Source organism: Oncorhynchus kisutch, linkage group LG1 (assembly GCF_002021735.2).
Source record: "Oncorhynchus kisutch isolate 150728-3 linkage group LG1, Okis_V2, whole genome shotgun sequence".
Lineage (NCBI taxonomy): Eukaryota > Metazoa > Chordata > Actinopteri > Salmoniformes > Salmonidae > Oncorhynchus > Oncorhynchus kisutch.
Window position 1 is genome coordinate 35,665,907 of NC_034174.2, and position 18,738 is coordinate 35,684,644.

Consider the following 18,738-nt stretch of genomic DNA (forward strand, 5'->3'; position numbering starts at 1 on the left):
TGTCCGGCACCCTCTTCTAGCTTAGCCTGCCGAAGATGTCCTCCATTGCTACTAGTAACATTACTTGTATTGTTGGCGTCAACAGTATGTTTTCACGGCGATAAACAAATTCAGTATGGCAGTTGATGCAAATGACTTTAGGTTTATCCAGAGAGCCATCTGGGGAGTGATTTGAAATAGAATTTGACATTTAAAAGCACCTGCATTCTCCATCATTCATTCATACAAGTAGCTAGCTAGTAAAGTGGTTGTCAAACTAACGCATCGTCAGCCAGGGCTTAAATTTGAACTATGGATGGTTCAGGGTGTCAAACTAAGAAAATGCATTAATGGCGTCAATTTTTTTTACGGCATTACAAATGTAAGCATTAACACTGTATTAACACATTCACTTTGATAGCCCTAATTAAAACCAATCAATCAGCATTGTTCACACTGCCAACCATGCCCAATGAAAAACGAATCACCTGCCCTCTCCTCCCCCCTCTCCCATTCTCTCTCGTCCCCTAAATTGGAGAGGGGATTGCACACCTCCACAACCCACTTCCTCTATTCCTCTACCTCCTCCACAGGGCACAATACACCCAGCACTTACAACATGGAAACATGGTGCCCCCACAACCCATTCTATGTCCTATAATATGTCCTCTATGTGACTCTGTGGCTGTACTATACATATAGTAAAGCTGTCAATTCTCTGGAATGTCTTGGGCATGAATTAAAAGCTTAGCAGCACAATTATGAATTATGAAAGCCTAATGTTCTCTTTAGGGTAAATGTCCTAGAATATTTATAAACTCCACCCAAGGAGACTGGTGACATAGACATCTGTAGTTCGGAGAGATGATGACCTTCTTGGACTCTGATACAGAAATCTTTGAGACTAGCTGGCGTGGGAGCACAGTGTGTGGTCAATCGCGGTTCATGGTATTATCTAGAGAAACAACCATGCTTTACCATTTCAAAGAGCGAAGAACATAGAGAAATGGTTTATTGAGATTGGTGTGGAAGAACTTGACTGGCCTGCGCAGAGCCCTGACCTTAACTCCATCAAACACCTTTGGGATGAATTGGAACGCGGATTGTGAGTCAGGCCTAATCACCCTACATTAGTGAAGGACCTCACTAATGCTCTTGTGGCTGAATGGAATCAAGTCCCCGCAACAATGTTCCAAAATCTAGTGGAAAGCCTTCCCAGAAGAGTGGAGGCTGTTATAGCAGCAAAAGGGGGTCCAACTCCATATTAATGCCCATGATTTTGGATGGGACGAGCAGGTGTCCACATACTTTTGGTCATGTAGTGTAATTCAATCACTATGAAACTGTGACTTCTCGATATCACACTCCTGGCTTTTAGATTCCAGGGCCTCGTTTGGATCACTCCGCTTCCAATAGTCCTTTGTGGGCCACATTTTCAAACCTCCGGTCTCGCTCCAATCTCTTGGCACATCGAGGTGGATTCGCTTCCACTTGGACTGGCGCTCTAAGCATGTGTGTAATCACCAAACATCTGCGACTCATTTAGAATATTTTGGTGAATTTCAGAGGTGAAATATTCCAGAGAGGGAGGCTAAAGGCCCTAAATGTTTTCCTTTTCATGGTGTCGGAGTGTGGGGTATTTGAATTTGAATCTTAAGTCGGCTATTCACCCCCCAGGTCTCTGGGCACCGTCCGGGTGGGCTAGGGAGATAGCAATGATGTTTACCAAAAACGTGTCTGGGTTCCCTTTGTTGTTGTTTGAATCCCAGATTGAGCCATTAGTCTTACTCGTTATCCGTCTGATCAGTTGAATGAATGTGTGTAGGCCTACTTTTGGTCATGTAGTGTTATTTAAGTGTTGTCTGTCTTCCCAGTAGCCTATGTGGTGTGTGAACTGCTGACTGCTCATAACTCACAGTTGATTGTTGACACATCAACCAGGATTAAGGGGGCAGGGCAATTTGTGACTTGTTTTGGTAATCAGTGGCTGTATTGCATCTCCTAGGCAATCGGCAATTACTACAGGGAGGTGTGCTCTTCACCTCTGCTAGACAATTAGCAATTTGTTTTAGTACTTCAGTCTCCCCTAGTTTCTCAGCGGTAGCCGTGTAAGCGGAGGCTGTGTCAGTGGCAGTCTTGTTGCCGAAATGAAGACGGTTCTGCCGAGGTTGTTCTGCCAAGTCGTTCGAGGAAGGAAAGAGACATCTTCCTCACCATTCTCGCACTTGAGTATTTTACAGTTATTTTCAGATGATCTAGTTTTGCTCTTTTGTAGCTTTGGCAACTATGTGTGTGTTTTCTATACCTGTTCGCTCCTTACCCTGTAGGTTTTACAGACGCCCCCTGCACACACAACACGTGTGGAATTCCGGGTCTCTGACAGCGTTTGGAACTGCCGATTTGCGGTCAAGAACACAGAGTTTCTTTGCATTTTCTCTCATAGTCTGAGAGCATCTGGTCGTCGCGGTGGTGGCACACAGCTACTCATTTCTCCTAACTGGAGACTTTCTCTTTTCTCCGTCTCTCACCTGCCCATCTTCTCTTTTGAATTCCAAGCGGTCACTGTCACTTGTCCACTCAAGCTTAACATTGTTGTCATCTATTGCCCACTAGGTGCCCTTGTAGAGTTTCTCAATGAGCTTGACACCTTGATAAACTCATTTCCTGACACTGGCTCACCGCTCTTAGTACTTGGTGACTTCAACCTCCCGACATCTACCTTCGATTATTTTCTTTCCAACTCTTTCACCTCCTTGCCTCTTTTGACCTCACCCTTTCCCAGTCCCCTCTAACTCACAAGGCAGGCAATACGCTTGACCTCATCTTTACCAGAGACTGTTCGCCTACTGCAACCCCCCTCCAGGTCTCTGATAAGTGCTTTGTTTCCTTTTCTGTCTCCCTTTCCTCCAACCCTATCCACTCAGCCAATACCCAGATGGTCATGCTCTGTCGCAATCTTCGCTCTCTCTCTCTCTCTCTCTCTCTCTCTCTCTCTCTCTCTCTCTCTCTCTCTCCCACTACTCTCTTCTATCCTATCATCTATCTTTTCTGCTAAATCCTTCTCCCTCCTGATTCTGCCTCTATGACCCTACTCTCCTCCCTTTCTGCATCCTATGACTCGCAGTGTCCCCTTTCCTCCCAGCCGGCTCGAGCCTCCCCTCCTGCTCCGTGGCTGGGTGACTCATTGCAAGCTGGCAGCTAATTGTAAAATGAGGAAAATGAAACTTCACTCCCTCCTCTCGATCTTCTCTTTCTCTGTATCTACTGCTTACCCCACTTTCTATCATTCAAAATGTGAACCCTAGGAAACTATTTTCCACCTTGTCCTCCCTCCTTAATCCTCCACCCCTCCCCTTACTCCTCCCTCTCTGCGGACGACTTTGTCAATCACTTGGAAAAGAGAGTTGAGGATATCCACTCCTCATTCACTGAGCCTATTGAGTCCACTGGTCCCACTCACACAGAACTGTCTGCTATGCAGATGACACTCAATTACTTTTCTCCTTCCCACCTTCTGACACCCAGGTGGCGGCATGCATCTCTGTGTGCCTGGCAGATAAATCAGCTTGGATGTCGGCCCACCACCTTAAGCTCAACCTCGACAAGACGGAGCTGCTCTTGTCGAGCCCCCCCCCCCCCCGGTGAAGGCCTGCCTGTTCAAAGACCTCTCCATCACGGTTGATAACTCCACAGTGTCGCTCTCCCAGAGTGCACAGAACCTTGGCGTGACCCTGGACAAAACCCTGTCGTTCTCTGCCAACATCAAAGCAGTGACTCACTCCTGTAGGTTCATGCTCTACAACATCCGTAGAGTACGACCCCACCTCACACAGGAAGTGGTGCAGGTCCTAATCCAGGCACTTGTCATCTCCCGCTAGAACTACTGCAACTCACTGTTGGTTAGGCTCCCTGCGTGTGCCATAAAACCCCTGCAACTTATCCAGAACTCTGCAGCCCGGCTGGTTTTCAACCTTCCCAAGTTCTCCCATGTCACCCTGCTCCTCTGCACACTGCAATAGCTACCAGTAGAAGCTCACATCCACTACAAGACCATGGTGCTTGCCTACAGAGCAGCAAGAGGAACTATGCTCAAACCCTACACACAAACCAGAGCACTCCGTTCTGCCACATCTTGCCTTTTGGCCCTCTCACCGCTACGGGAGGGCAGCTCCCACTCAGCCCAGTCCAAGCTCTTCTCTGTCCTGGCACCCCAATGGTGGAATCAGCTTCCCCCTGAAGCTTGGACTGCGGAGGCCCTGCCCATCTCCCTGAAAGCACCTGAAACCACACATCTTCAAATAATATTTTAAATAATTCCCCTCCTCACCTCAACACCCCTCCCCTTCTAGCTCTGACTTTGCCGATAGCTACTTTATTGAGGAAAAGAGTACTTACTATACCTGTGGTTGTCCCACCTAGCTATCTTAAGATGAATGCTTTAACTGTAAATCACACTGGATAAGAGAATCTGCTAAATTACTAAAATGTCAAATGTCTATAGCATTTATTCACATGGTAATTGGAGTCAGATTGATGAATGTAGTTTATTATTCAACAACATTTTAACCCAACTACAGATACAGCATATGTACATGGTTTGTTAATGGACTTGCATGGAGGAACTTATCTCACAGAAATTCATATTCATTCACCAGACACATAAATTATAGTGGAGTATTATGTCAGCATACTGGTAGGGCTTCAACATGTCACTCCTCCGCTTATCTGATTCCTTCTGCCCATCTGCAAAACACACAGCTTATCATTGGAATGGGCTCTTAACGTAATGGTATAGTTGACTGGTGTATCAGTCGTGGGAATGTGAGAAGCTTACGGCTCTCATTTGAAAGCTGCAGAAACATGGTGATCATTGGGTTTGCGGAATTCAAGCGCAACAAAACCGGTTGCCTTGAGAAGCCTAACGTGCTGCTTTTCTTTTTAGGGAAGGTTCTTCTAAAGTTCTCTAAAGGTTGTCCCTCGAAGGAGTAATGTGCCCCTGCTCTAAAGAGGATTCCATTTGCTGAAACTGATCCTCAATCAAAGGTCAATCGATGCTGCTAAATGGATCACAGAACTTGTGGAATATCTGTATATACTGTGGCTTCAGAAAGTATTCACACCAATTGACTTTTTCAAAAAACAATTGTGTTACAGCCTGAATTTAAAATGGATTCAATTGAATTGTGTCACTGGCATTCACACAACACCCCATAATATCAAATTAGAACTATTTGATGTATTTTGAATTTTGAATTTCTTACAATTAATAGCAAATGAAAAGCTGAAATGTCTTCAGTAAAGAAGTATTCAACCCCTTTGTTATGGCAAGCCTAAATAAGTTCAGGAGTAATAATGTGCTTAATAATTCACAATAAGTTGCATGGACTCACTCTGTGTGCAATAATTATGTTAAACATGATTTTTGAATCACTGTACTCCACACATACAATTATTTTTAAGGTCCCTCATTTGAGCAGGGAATTTCAAACACAGATTCAACCACAAAGGCCAAGGAGGTTTTCCAAAGCCTGGCAAAGAGCACATATTGGTAGATGGGTGAAACAATAATAAGATATTGAATATCCCTTTGAGCGTGGTGAAGTTATTAATTACACTTTGGATGGTGTGTCAATACACCCAGTCACTACAAAGATACAGGCGTTCTTCCCAACTCAGTTGCCGGAGAGGAAGGAAACCGCTCAGGGATTTTTTAATACAAAGCGTTCTGTTTGGGGCAAATCCAACACAACACATCCACTCTTCATGTTTTTTTTATATTAAAAAAACTCCCTAGTCCTTGCCGATGCAAAGCATATCCATAGCATGATGCAACCACTACCAAATGGAATAGAGCTAAGCCCAGGCTAAATCCTAGAGAAAAACCTGGGTCAGTCTGCTCTCCAACAGACACTGGGAGACAAATGCACCTTTCAGCAGAACAATAACCTAAAACACAAGGCCAAATATACACTGGAGTTGCTTACCAAGATGACCATTGAATGTTCCTGAGTTGCCTAGTTACAGTTTTGACTTAAATCGGCTTGAAAATCTATGGCAAGACTTAAAAATGGCTGTCTAGTAATGATCAAACAATCACCTTGACAGAGCTTGAAGAATTGTTTAAATAATAATGTGCAAATATTGTACAATCCAGGTGTGCAAAGCTCTTATAGACTTACCCAGAAAGACAAAGGTGATTCTAACATGTATTAACTCAGGAGTGTGAATACTTATGTAAATTAGATATTTATGTATTTAATTTTCAATAGAATTTGCTCAAATGTAATTATGGGGCATTGTGTGTAGTTGGGTGAGGGAAAACATCTATTTAATCAATTTTGAATTCAAGCTGTAACACAACAAAATGTGGAATAGGTCAAGGGGTATGAATACTTTCTGAAGGCACTGTGTGAGGTTACACAGCATATCAATGTTTGTATCCAGGTTTTCTCATAGTGTGTAAACACTTTTTTTTTAATTACTGGAGTGTCTGTTTTTTTCCATGACAAAAGAGACTGGCTCATTAAATTAAGAATAATTGGTGTGTGTATGTGTGCGTGCGCCTTTTCGTGTGTCCCCATGTCTGTGTCTGCTCATCCCTCACACAACCTTGTTCTAATCAGGGTGTGCTGGATAAGCAAACTGCGTAGCGTTAAACGTTATGAGCAGGGAGTGGAGTAAAGGTCACAAGCAGGTGGCTATCTCCTCCTGGAAAGAATATCTTTATATACTGTTGTGTGTAGTTCAGACTAGAGTGGGAGAGGAGAGAAATGATGTCATGCTTTAACACTGACCAAATTGGCTTAATGGTTCACAGCTCAGTTTATTGTTATGGGAGCAATACAGTGCTTATGGTCTACAGCAGCCATCTTTAGAGAAAGACTTAGTTCTTCTTTAGAGTAACTCACCCTACATTGTTGACATAAGTGTTTTTTACATACAGAGCGGTTGAGCCTTAGACAAGTTCAGGAGTGGAGGGCAGATCTCATAAAATGCACTGCCTCTTGTCAATGGGAATGAAACATTCTCTCTCTCTCCTGCTCTGTCCCTCTCTCTCTCTCTCTCTCTCTCTCTCTCTCTCTCTCTCTCACACTCTCTCTCACCCACCCCACAGGAGAGGCAGCTCCATGCCTGGCCATTCATTGAGATCAATACAGGGGACCTGACCCACTACATGGCTCCACTGTCCTCCCAGAGTGGCTTCCACCACACTGGCTTCGTTGTGCCCGAGCTCATCACACAGACAGCGGCCAAGACACCAGTGACAGAGGAATCCTCGGACCAGGACAGAGGGACGGATATTGCAGGTACTCTAATCCCCTCCTCTCTCCATACAACCACTGAAACGTTCAAGCAACAAAGATGTTTTTTTAGCTAGTTTCATAGCAAGAAAACATCAAAGAAGTTGAAATTAGACTTAGGGTGGCCAGTAGAGGAAAGAAAGACAAAAGCATTGAACTGTTTCTTCCTGAACAGCTTGTTTGACTAAGAGGTTTGTTTGAAGTATTTGTTACTTAAGTGAGTTTGCAGATCAACAGGCTACACCTCTAGTCTAGTCTATCCCAAGGTAAGGCTGTGTGTTCGATTTCAAGAACTAACAAACAGGTAGGATGTAGCTGCAGGTATTTTTCAACGGGAGCTGCACTCAGTGCCCCATCACGTTGATTCCATCCAACAGCTGATATATGAGTCCCTGTAATTGTTCTGTCACTGTAAGTACGTTTCTTCAAGCACAATTTGTTGGTCTTTTAAACTTGATAGGGCCTTCAGTTTAGCATAGTAGCGATAATGACTTTGTTTTTGCACAAATCATTTTGTAAGGGAAGCGAGTTAGTGTGTGTGCAGATAAGACTGTGTGGGCTGTAGGTGTAGACTAAGATGGCTTGACTGAGAGGAGGTGACAGAGGGGGAATGGGGAAGCAAGGGCTCACGGAGGCTCTTCTTCCTATAGTGCACTAGTTTTGTTAATCCAATGCCCTGTATTGTGGGGGTTATTGTCTTTCCTTTGTTCTTTTTCATAATTATTGTTGACTGTTGTTGACTTGTCTTTCCTTTGTTCTGTGCCAATTCATGTAATGATGTCTGTGTAGGTGCAGAACTGGTTACCACGTGAGAGTCTGTTATTGGTCATTGAGGAGGGCACTGCCCGTCTATTGATGATGAATTATACAAGCACAGACACCAGCGACATGCTGGGAGTTTGTGGCGTTCACAGCTTTTCATTTATTTGTCAACAACACCAAATTGAGACAAAAGGGTGTTCATTGGTAGAATTTCATATTTTGTATTTGTTTAGGCATCAGACTTCAGAAAGCCCACTGAGTTCAGTTTACTCCAAATGTTGACTCTCTCTCCCTTTCCATGCATCTCCCTCTCCTTTCCTGTTGCTCCTTCCGCTCTCCCCTCCTCACCATCTATCTATCTATCTCTCTCCCTCTCTCTCTCTCTCTCTTTCTCTCTCTCTCTGCTTGGCCCTGTCATGTAGTGAGGATTTATGGCAGTGTGGGACGCTGTCTGGTGTACTGTGTTGTGACCTGAGGATCTTTCACTTTCACTCTAAATCTAAATTGCTTCAATAATCAATATGTCAGTCCCCCAGCAGTCTACAGTAAACAGTGGGTCAACGCAGTTCTGCAATACTAACAGCAAACATAAGCTGTGTGTGTGTGTCAAATCAAATAAAGTCACATTTTATTTGTCACATGCTTCGTAAACAACCGGTGTAGTGAAATGCTGACTTATAGGCCCTTCCCAACAATACAGAGAGAAAAATAGAGAAATAATAACACAAGGAGTAACTGTAACTTCGCTATATACACGGGGTATATAACAACGAGTCAACGTGCAGGGGTACGAGGTAATTGAGGTAGATAGAGTTGAAGTCGGAAGTTTACATACACCTTAGCCAAATACATTTAAACTCAGTTTTTCACAATTCCAAATCAAAATTCCCTGTCTTAGGTCCGTTAGGATCACCACTTTATTTTAAGAATGTGAAATGTCAGAATAATAGTAGAGAGAATGATTAATTTCAGCTTATATTTCTTTCATCACATTCCCAGTGGGTCAGAAGTTTACATACACTTAATTAGTATTTGTTAGCATTGCCTTTAAATTGTTTAACTTGGGTCAAACATTTCGGGTAGCCTTCCAATAAGTTGTGTGAATATTGGCCCATTCCTCCTGACTGAGCTGTCAGGTTTTTAGGTTTTTATCACGATAATCATTCGATAATGATAAATATCACGATATTAATCAAATAATGTTTTAAGGAAAATTGTTCCATGTTTGCGGCCAGAGAGCACGTACTTGGGGTCAATTAAATTGATAAGCCTCTTGAAACCTTCCTTTTTGACTGTGCTAATTGGTAGCATGTCTTCGACTGTGCTAATTGGTAGCATTTGTGATGTCTTTGTTTTTTTAATGTTTGCTTATAGGGCATAAATGCTGTCAGTGTTGACTGCTTCGGACAAACATCCCTAGATTGGCTGGTGCTTGAAGAGTGTTTATCAATACCGTGGCGCGAACTCAAACTTCCTGCATGTTCCAAAGAGTGATTTTGCTTCAGATGTTGAAAAAGGTTTGTCGTATTACCAGACCTGTCTAAGACACAATTTGCCCCGAACATTGCTCTGTTCTTTGTTGGACTTCAAAAAGCCAAACCACTTTCAAATTACTGAAACAGTTGAACCCTTTTTATCAATAATTTCTTTGTTGGAAGCTGCTCCTTCTCCATGGCTATCACTGCCACTGTTTTTGCCGACATCACTCATTTTTCGTGGTTAATTTTTATTTTATTTTATTTATTTCACCTTTATTTAACCAGGTAGGCAAGTTGAGAACAAGTTCTCATTTACAATTGCGACCTGGCCAAGATAAAGCAAAGCAGTTCGACAGATACAATGACACAGAGTTACACATGGAGTAAAACAAACATACAGTCAATAATACAGTATAAACAAGTCTATATACAATGTGAGCAAATGAGGTGAGAAGGGAGGTAAAGGCAAAAAAAGGCCATGGTGGCAAAGTAAATACAATATAGCAAGTAAAACACTGGAATGGTAGTTTTGCAATGGAAGAATGTGCAAAGTAGAAATAAAAATAATGGGGTGCAAAGGAGCAAAATAAATTAATTAATTAATTAAATACAGTTGGGAAAGAGGTAGTTGTTTGGGCTAAATTATAGGTGGGCTATGTACAGGTGCAGTAATCTGTGAGCTGCTCTGACAGTTGGTGCTTAAAGCTAGTGAGGGAGATAAGTGTTTCCAGTTTCAGAGATTTTTGTAGTTCGTTCCAGTCATTGGCAGCAGAGAACTGGAAGGAGAGGCGGCCAAAGAAAGAATTGGTTTTGGGGGTGACTAGAGAGATATACCTGCTGGAGCGTGTGCTACAGGTGGGAGATGCTATGGTGACCAGCGAGCTGAGATAAGGGGGGACTTTACCTAGCAGGGTCTTGTAGATGACATGGAGCCAGTGGGTTTGGCGACGAGTATGAAGCGAGGGCCAGCCAACGAGAGCGTACAGGTCACAATGGTGGGTAGTATATGGGGCTTTGGTGGCAAAACGGATTGCACTGTGATAGACTGCATCCAATTTGTTGAGTAGGGTATTGGAGGCTATTTTGTAAATGACATCGCCAAAGTCGAGGATTGGTAGGATGGTCAGTTTTACAAGGGTATGTTTGGCAGCATGAGTGAAGGATGCTTTGTTGCGAAATAGGAAGCCCATTCTAGATTTAACTTTGGATTGGAGATGTTTGATATGGGTCTGGAAGGAGAGTTTACAGTCTAACCAGACACCTAAGTATTTGTAGTTAATACTGGCTACTCCATTACTCGAGTTGCTAAGTGGTTTTTAGTGGTATACCTCTCCATGTCCATATTGTTACTTCTCCACACGTTCCTGCTGCGTCACAGAGGTGAAATGGACTGCTGTACCTAATTATTCTATATCGACATTATCAAAAATGAATCTAAATGTTTTATATCGTTATTGAGGGAAGTAATTACCTCGATAATTATTGATATTGATTTATTGCCCAGCCCTAGGATTGAGGTCAGGGTTTTGTGATGGCCACTTCAATACCTTGACTTTGTTGTCCTTAAGCCATTTTGCCACAACTTTGGAAGTATGCTTGGGGTCATTGTCCATTTGGAAGACCCATTTACGACCAAGCTTTAACTTCCTGACTGATGTCTGAGATGTTGCTTCAATATATCCACATCATTTTCCTACCTCATGATGCCATCTATTTTGTGAAGTTCACCAGTCCTCCTGCAGCAAAGCACCCCCACAACATGAGGCTGCCACTCCCGTGTCTCATGGTTGGGATGGTGTTCTTCGGGTTGCAAGCCTCACCCTTTTTCCTGGTCATTATGGCCAAATAGTTATATTTTTGTTTCATCAGACCAGAGGACATTTCTCCAAAAAGTACGATTTTTGTCCCCATGTGCAGTTGCAGACTCTAGTCTGGCTTTTTATGGTGGTTTTCGAGCAGTGGCTTCTTCCTTGCTGAGCAGCCTTTCAGGTTGTCGATATAGGACTTTTTTTTACTGTGGATATAGATACTTTTGTACCTGTTTCCTCCAGCATCTTCACAAGGTCCTTTGCTGTTGTTCTAGGATTGATTTGCCCTTTTCACACCAAAGTACATTTATCTCTAGGAGACAGTGTGTCTCCTTCCTGAGCGGTATGACGGCTGCGTGGTCCCATTGTGCTTATACTTGCATACTTTTTTTTGTACAGATGAATGTGGTACCTTCAGGCATTTGGAAATTGCTCCCAAGGATGAACCAGAATGTGGGGAATGTGAGGTCAACAATTTTATTTTTTATTTTCTTGGCTGATTTCTTTTGATTTTCACATGATGTCAAGCAAAGAGCCACTTAGTTTGAAGGAATGCCTTGAAATACATCCACAGGTACACCTCAAATTGACTCAAATGATGTCAACTAGCCTATCAGAAGCTTCTAAAGCCATGACATTTTCTGGAATTTTCCAAGCTGTTTAAATGCACAGTCAACTTAATGTATGTAAACTTCTGACCCACTGGAATTGTGATACAGTGAATTATAAGTGAAATAATCTGTCTGTGAACAATTGTTGTAAAAATGACTTGTTTTCGCAGAAAGTAGATGTCCTTAACGACTTGCCAAAACTATAGTTTGTAAACAAGAAATTTGTGGAGTGGTTGAAAAACAAGTTTTAATTACTCCAACCTAAGTGTATGTAAACCTCCGACTTCAACTGTATGTGCATGTAGGTAGGGATTTGATTTATTAGGATTCCCATTAGCTAACAACAACGGTGACAGCTAGTCTTACTGGGGCCCGACAAATAGCTAAAATGACATTATAGAAAAAATACTTTACAATTTGCATAAATGTAAAAGTGTGTGTGTGTTTGTGTGTGTGTGTGTGCATCTATCAGTTACACATACATGTCAGTACATACACACAACAAGTAGGTCACATTGGGGAGAGGCGTTGTGCCGTGAGCTTTATTATTATTATTATTTTGAAAACAGGTTTGCTGTTCACTTGCACTATATAAGATGGAAGGGAGTTCCATACACTCATGGCTCTGTATTATATTGTACATTTCCTTGAATTTCTGCTGGACCTGGGGACTTTGAAAAGACCCCTGGTGGCATATCTGGTGGTGTAAGTGTGTGTGTCAGTGCTGTGTGTAAGTTGACTATGCAAACAATTTGGAATTCCCAACACATGAATGTTTCTTATAAAAACAAGAAGTGACGCAGTCAGTCTTTCCTCATCTCTTAGCCAAGAGAGACTGGCATGCATAGTGTTAATATTAGCCCTCTGATTACAATGAAAGAGCAAGACGTGTGGCTCTGTTCTTTCTGCAGCTTAACTAGGTCTTCTTTGCAGCGCTTGACCATATTACTGGACAAAATAACAATTTAATGAACTATTTAGCAGTCTCATGGCTTGGGAATAGAAGATGTTCAAGGTCTTGTTGGTGCCAGACTTCGTGCATTGGTACCGCTGGCTGTGCAGTAGCAGAGAGAACAGTCTTTGACTTGGGTGACTGGAATCTTTGACGATTTTTAGTGCCTTCCTCTGACATCGCCTGGTATAGAGGTCCTGGATGGCAGGGAGCTCAGCCCCAGTGATGTACTGGGCTCTACGTACTACCCTTGGTAGCGCCTTGCGGTTTGATCCCAAGCAGTTGCCATACCAACCGGTTATGCAGCCAGTCAAGATTCTCTCAATGCTGTGCTGCTGTATAACTTTTTGAGGATCTGAGGGCCCATGACAAATCATTTCAGCCTCCTTAGGGGGAAGAGACGTTGTCATGCCTTCTTCACGACTGTGTTGGTGTGTGTGGACCATGATAATTCCTTATTGATGTGGACAACGAGGAACGTAAAGTTCTCAAACCTCTCCACTACAGTCGCATTGATGTGGATGGGGGTGTGCTAGGCCCTCTGTTTCCTGTTGTCCACAATCAGCTCCTTTGTCTTGTTGATGTTGAGGGAGAGGTTGTTGTCCTGGCACCATACTGCCCGGTCACTGACCTCCTCCCTATATTCTGTCTCATCGTCAGTGATCAGGCCAACCACCGTCAGGAATTTCTGAATCTAGTTGCAGAAGGGAGAGTTCAGTCCCAGGGTCCTGAGCTTAGTTTTGAGCTTGGAGGGAAATATGTTGTTGAACAATGAGCTATAGTCAATGAACAGCATTCTCACATCGGTGTTCCTCTTGTCCAGGTGGGAGAGGGCAGTGTGGAGTACCACAGAGATTGCGTCATCTGTGGATCTGTTGGGGCGGTATGCAAATTTGAGTGGGACCAGGGTGTCGATGTGAGCCATGACCAACCAGCAAAGCATATCATGGCTGCAGATTTGAGTGCTACAGGGCAATAGTAATTTAGACAGGTTACCTTGGCGTTCATGGGCACAGGAAACTATGGTGGTCTGTTTGAAAAATGTAAGTATCAGGGAGAGGTTGAAAATGACAGTGAAGACACTAGCCAGCTGGTCAGCACATGCTCTGAGTACGTGTCCTGGTAATCTGTCTGGCCTTGTGAATGTTAATCTGCTTAAAGTTCTTATTCATGTAGAACATCTGGTTTTCTCATGCCTGGTTCAGTGTTGCTTGCCTCGAAGTGAGCATAGAAGGCATTTAGCTCGCCTGGTAGGCTTGTGTCACTGGGTAGCTCGCGGCTGGGTTTCTCTTTGTAATCCGTGATAGTTTACAAGCCATGCCCATTTGGCCAGCGTCAGAGATGGCGTAGTAGGATTCGATCTTAGCCCTGTTTTGACTGTTTGATAGCTTGGGGATTTCTTCTAAGCTTCCGGATTAGTGTCCCGCTCCTTGAAAGTGCCAGCTCTATCCTTTAGCTCAGTGCGGATGTTGCCTGTAATCCATGGCTTCTGGTTGGGATATGTACGTACGGTCACTGTGGGGGTGACGTCATTGATGCACTTATTAATGAAGCCGGTGACTGACGTGATAAACTCCTATATGTTATTGGGTGAATCTCGGAACATATTTCAGTCTGTGCCATTGAAACAGTCCTGTAGTTTAGCATACGCTTCATCGGACCATTTCCGTATTGAGCGCGTCACTAGGTACTTCCTGTTTGAGTTTATGCTTGTAAGCTGGAATCTGTGTGTTGATTGAAGTTGATCTAGAGTTTTGACGGCTCTAGTTACAAAGGTGAAATGCTGGTAAAAATGAGTTAAGACTGAGTTCAGTTTCCCTGCATTAAAATCACCGGCCACTAGGAGTGATGCCTCGATGTGCATTTTCTTGTTTGCTTATGGCCTTATACAGCTTGTTGAGTGTGGTCTTAGTGCCAGCATCGGATTGTGGTGGTAAATAGACAGCTACAAAAAATATAGATGAAAACTCTCTTGGTAAATAGTATGGTGTGTAGCTTATCATGAGGTATTCTAACTCAGGCAAGGAAAAACCTAGAGACTTCCTTAACATTAGAGATTGCGCACCAGCTGTTGTTAGGAAAGAGACAAACGCCTCCCCCTTAACCTTACCCAAAGCTGCCTTTTGGTCTTGCTGATCCGTAAAGAAGAAACAGCTAGATGTACAGTATTTTATCTATTTCCTTTTTCAGCCACGACTCTGAGAAACAGAGAATATTACAGATCTTCAGGTCCTTCATTGAATGGAACTTGTCCTTAAATGGAACTTGTCTAGCTTGTTCTCTAGTGGTTGTACATTTGCCAATAGAACACAGGGTAGAGGCTGTTTATTACTCACCGACATATTCTCGCTCGTTTACAGTTTTTCTGACATATCTTCCTCTTTCGAGTCCTACGGTTTAGGGCCTGGCCCAGAATGAGCAGTATGTCCCCAGCTGCCGATTCATTGAAGTAGAAATCTTCATCCAATTTGAGGTTAGTGATCGCTGTTCTGATGTCCAAAAGCTCTTTTCGGTCATAGGAAATGATGGAGGAAATATTATGTACAAAATTTTTTAGAAAAACCCCCCACAAAATAGCAGAATTGGTCAGGAGTCCGTAAGACGGCAGCTATCCACTGCAGCACCATCTTCCTGAAGTGTGTGTGTTTCTGTGTCTTTGGTGGTCATTTACAGATGCTACACATCACACATTATGCTATTTTATATGGGTTTTATGCCATCACTTTGGGATAATAATCACTCTGGACCACCAGTAAAGCAGAAATGTCTGATAGAAAGGCATACTCATCTTTAGAGAGAATTTTGTGAGACAATAAAGAGAGTTTGGAGCAACGCTTCCCAAACTAGGACTCACAACCCTATGTGGGGTCGCCTGACATGAAAATGGGGTCGCGGGAGAATTTCCTATTCCAAATCCAGAGGAAAAAATCATATATACAAAAAATATATATAATATTGTGTTTATCTCAAAATCATTGTAATTTGGTTCATCTTCAATAATATAAATTCAAATGATTCAATTCTAAAAGATAAAATTCAATGAGAGAGCGCCCTAGATCATGGGAAAAGGTCACACTTGACTGTTGCTCTTGAATCATTCCCATGGTAAATGGCTAGGCCCGCTATGCTATAAAACCACACAAAGAGACTGATATTACTGGCCACAATTGATAAGGTGAAAATAATGTGTGGAGAGGCGTATGCACAGAAACTCACATCAATACCTTTGTCAGATAACACTGTTAAACAAAGAATATATGCCAGGAAACTGGCTGAACGACTCGAACTCTCCAGCTTATGCTTATGCTCTCTAAATGGACGTTAGCTGAGGGTTGAAATTCCCATGTATTGACTTTTGTTCTCTATACATGTCAGGGGATGCTATTCACGAGGACATATTGTTCTATTTCACAATTCCTGGGCATGAAAGGGCACAGGGGATGTTCAGTGTGCTGCGTGGCTATATTGATGATATTTTTTTTCCTCCATGGGATCAAATGGTGGGCTTTTGCACCAATGGGACTCCATCTATTGCGGGATGGCAGGCAGATCTCTGCACTGTTATGAATGTGTTTCCCTCTGCCATATGGAAGCATCATATGATGCCCCCATCCATCGCCTGGGTGTGTTTCAGAAAACAGAAAACAGCATCAGTAAGTGTCCCACACGAGTTCTGAGTGCTCACCTCCAACACTTGGAAGAGCACTTTGGGACCTACTTCCCAAACCGTTTGACTGTGATCCTGGCTCAGTCAACATGCCGGTAAGTGAAATGGAACAGCTGATCGAGCTGTCATGTGACCGAATGCATTCATGGGTCACTACGGAGGAGTTTTGGTTCCTGACTCAAAGGGAATAATAGCCTGCTGTCTGCCTCTGAGCATTAAGGCCCGGTTTAAACAACTGGGAACTCGAAACTGGGACCTCGGAAATCTCCGACTTCAGTACGTTCAAGGCAACTGGGAACTCCAAATATAACAAGCTCCGAAGGGGAAAAATCTCTTTCTAGGAGCTACAACTTTCCGACCTGAAGATCACTGGCGTCATGATTTGACCTCTCGTTTTTCAGAGATCATAGTGGTCTTGAAAGCACCATAAAATGAATATCTGTGTAAAGCTGGATTCAGTGCTCTCATCTGCATTAAAACCAAATATCGATACAGGTGGGAAATATGAGGTGAGCACTGTCGACCACACCCGACTTTGAGTATCTCAGACGCGACACACATCAAGCACACCCACCTCATTAGGGGTGGTGAGATTTTAGTCAAAGCCACTCCGACATTGCTTGTCCTAATATTTATACATTTCTTAATTCCATTCTTTTACTTTTAGATTTGTGTATTGTTGTGAATTGTTCTATACTACTGCACTGTTGGAGCTAGGAACACCAGCATTTCGCACCACCTGCAATAACATACAGGTATGCTAAATATGTGTATGTGACCAATAAAATTTGATTTGAGATAAGGCACATTGTCAGACTAATTAGAAATTGACTGTCATAGCCCCACATTAAAAGTATGTGATGGTGAGTTGAGAAGACAATCTAATGTTTTTCAAATGACTGCCATACCCCCAAATAATGGACAAATCAGGGTTTTTATATATATATATATATATATACAGTGCCTTGCGAAAGTATTCGGCCCCCTTGAACTTTGCGACCTTTTGCCACATTTCAGGCTTCAAACATAAATATATAAAACTGTATTTTTTTGTGAAGAATCAACAACAAGTGGGACACAATCATGAAGTGGAACGACATTTATTGTATATTTCAAACTTTTTTAACAAATCAAAAACTGAAAAATTGGGCGTGCAAAATGATTCAGCCCCCTTAAGTTAATACTTTGTAGCGCCACCTTTTGCTGCGATTACAGCTGTAAGTCGCTTGGGGTATGTCTCTATCAGTTTTGCACATCGAGAGACTGAAATTTTTTCCCATTCCTCCTTGCAAAACAGCTCGAGCTCAGTGAGGTTGGATGGAGAGTATTTGTGAACAGCAGTTTTCAGTACTTTCCACAGATTCTCGATTGGATTCAGGTCTGGACTTTGACTTGGCCATTCTAACACCTGGATATGTTTATTTTTGAACCATTCCATTGTAGATTTTGCTTTATGTTTTGGATCATTGTCTTGGAAGACAAATCTCCGTCCCAGTCTCAGATCTTTTGCAGACTCCATCAGGTTTTCTTCCAGAATGGTCCTGTATTTGGCTCCATCCATCTTCCCATAAATTTTAACCATCTTCCCCGTCCCTGCTGAAGAAAAGCAGGCCCAAACCATGATGCTGCCACCACCATGTTTGACAGTGGGGATGGTAGGTTCAGGGTGATGAGCTGTGTTGCTTTTACGCCAAACATAACGTTTTGCATTGTTGCCAAAAAGTTCAATTTTGATTTCATCTGACTAGAGCACCTTCTTCCACATGTTTGGTGTGTCTCCCAGGTGACTTGTGGCAAACTTTAAACAACACTTTTTATGGATATCTTTAAGAAATGGCTTTCTTCTTGCCACTCTTCCATAAAGGCCAGATTTGTGCAATATACGACTGATTGTTGTCCTATGGACAGAGTCTCCCACCTCAGCTGTAGATCTCTGCAGTTCATCCAGAGTGATCATGGGGCTCTTGGCTGCATCTCTGATCAGTCTTCTCCTTGTATGAGCTGAAAGTTTAGAGGGACGGCAAGGTCTTGGTCGGCCATGTCTTTATTGAAATATCCAATAAATGTCGTTCCACTTCATGATTGTGTCCCACTTGTTGTTTATTCTTCACAAAAAAATACAGTTTTATATCTTTATGTTTGAAGCCTGAAATGTGGCAAAAGGTCGCAAAGTTCAAGGG

General features: G+C 42.7%; 1 protein-coding gene across 1 annotated transcript in view; it reads left to right on the forward strand.

Moving 5' to 3' along the window:
* Positions 1 to 18,738, forward strand: part of LOC116373972 (testis-expressed protein 264) — a 144,037-nt gene that overhangs the window by 115,944 nt on the left and 9,355 nt on the right. The window contains exon 3 of the mRNA XM_031822683.1: positions 7,094 to 7,286. Coding sequence (XP_031678543.1) covers positions 7,094 to 7,286 — 193 coding nt within the window. The remainder of the gene's footprint in view (positions 1 to 7,093; positions 7,287 to 18,738) is intronic.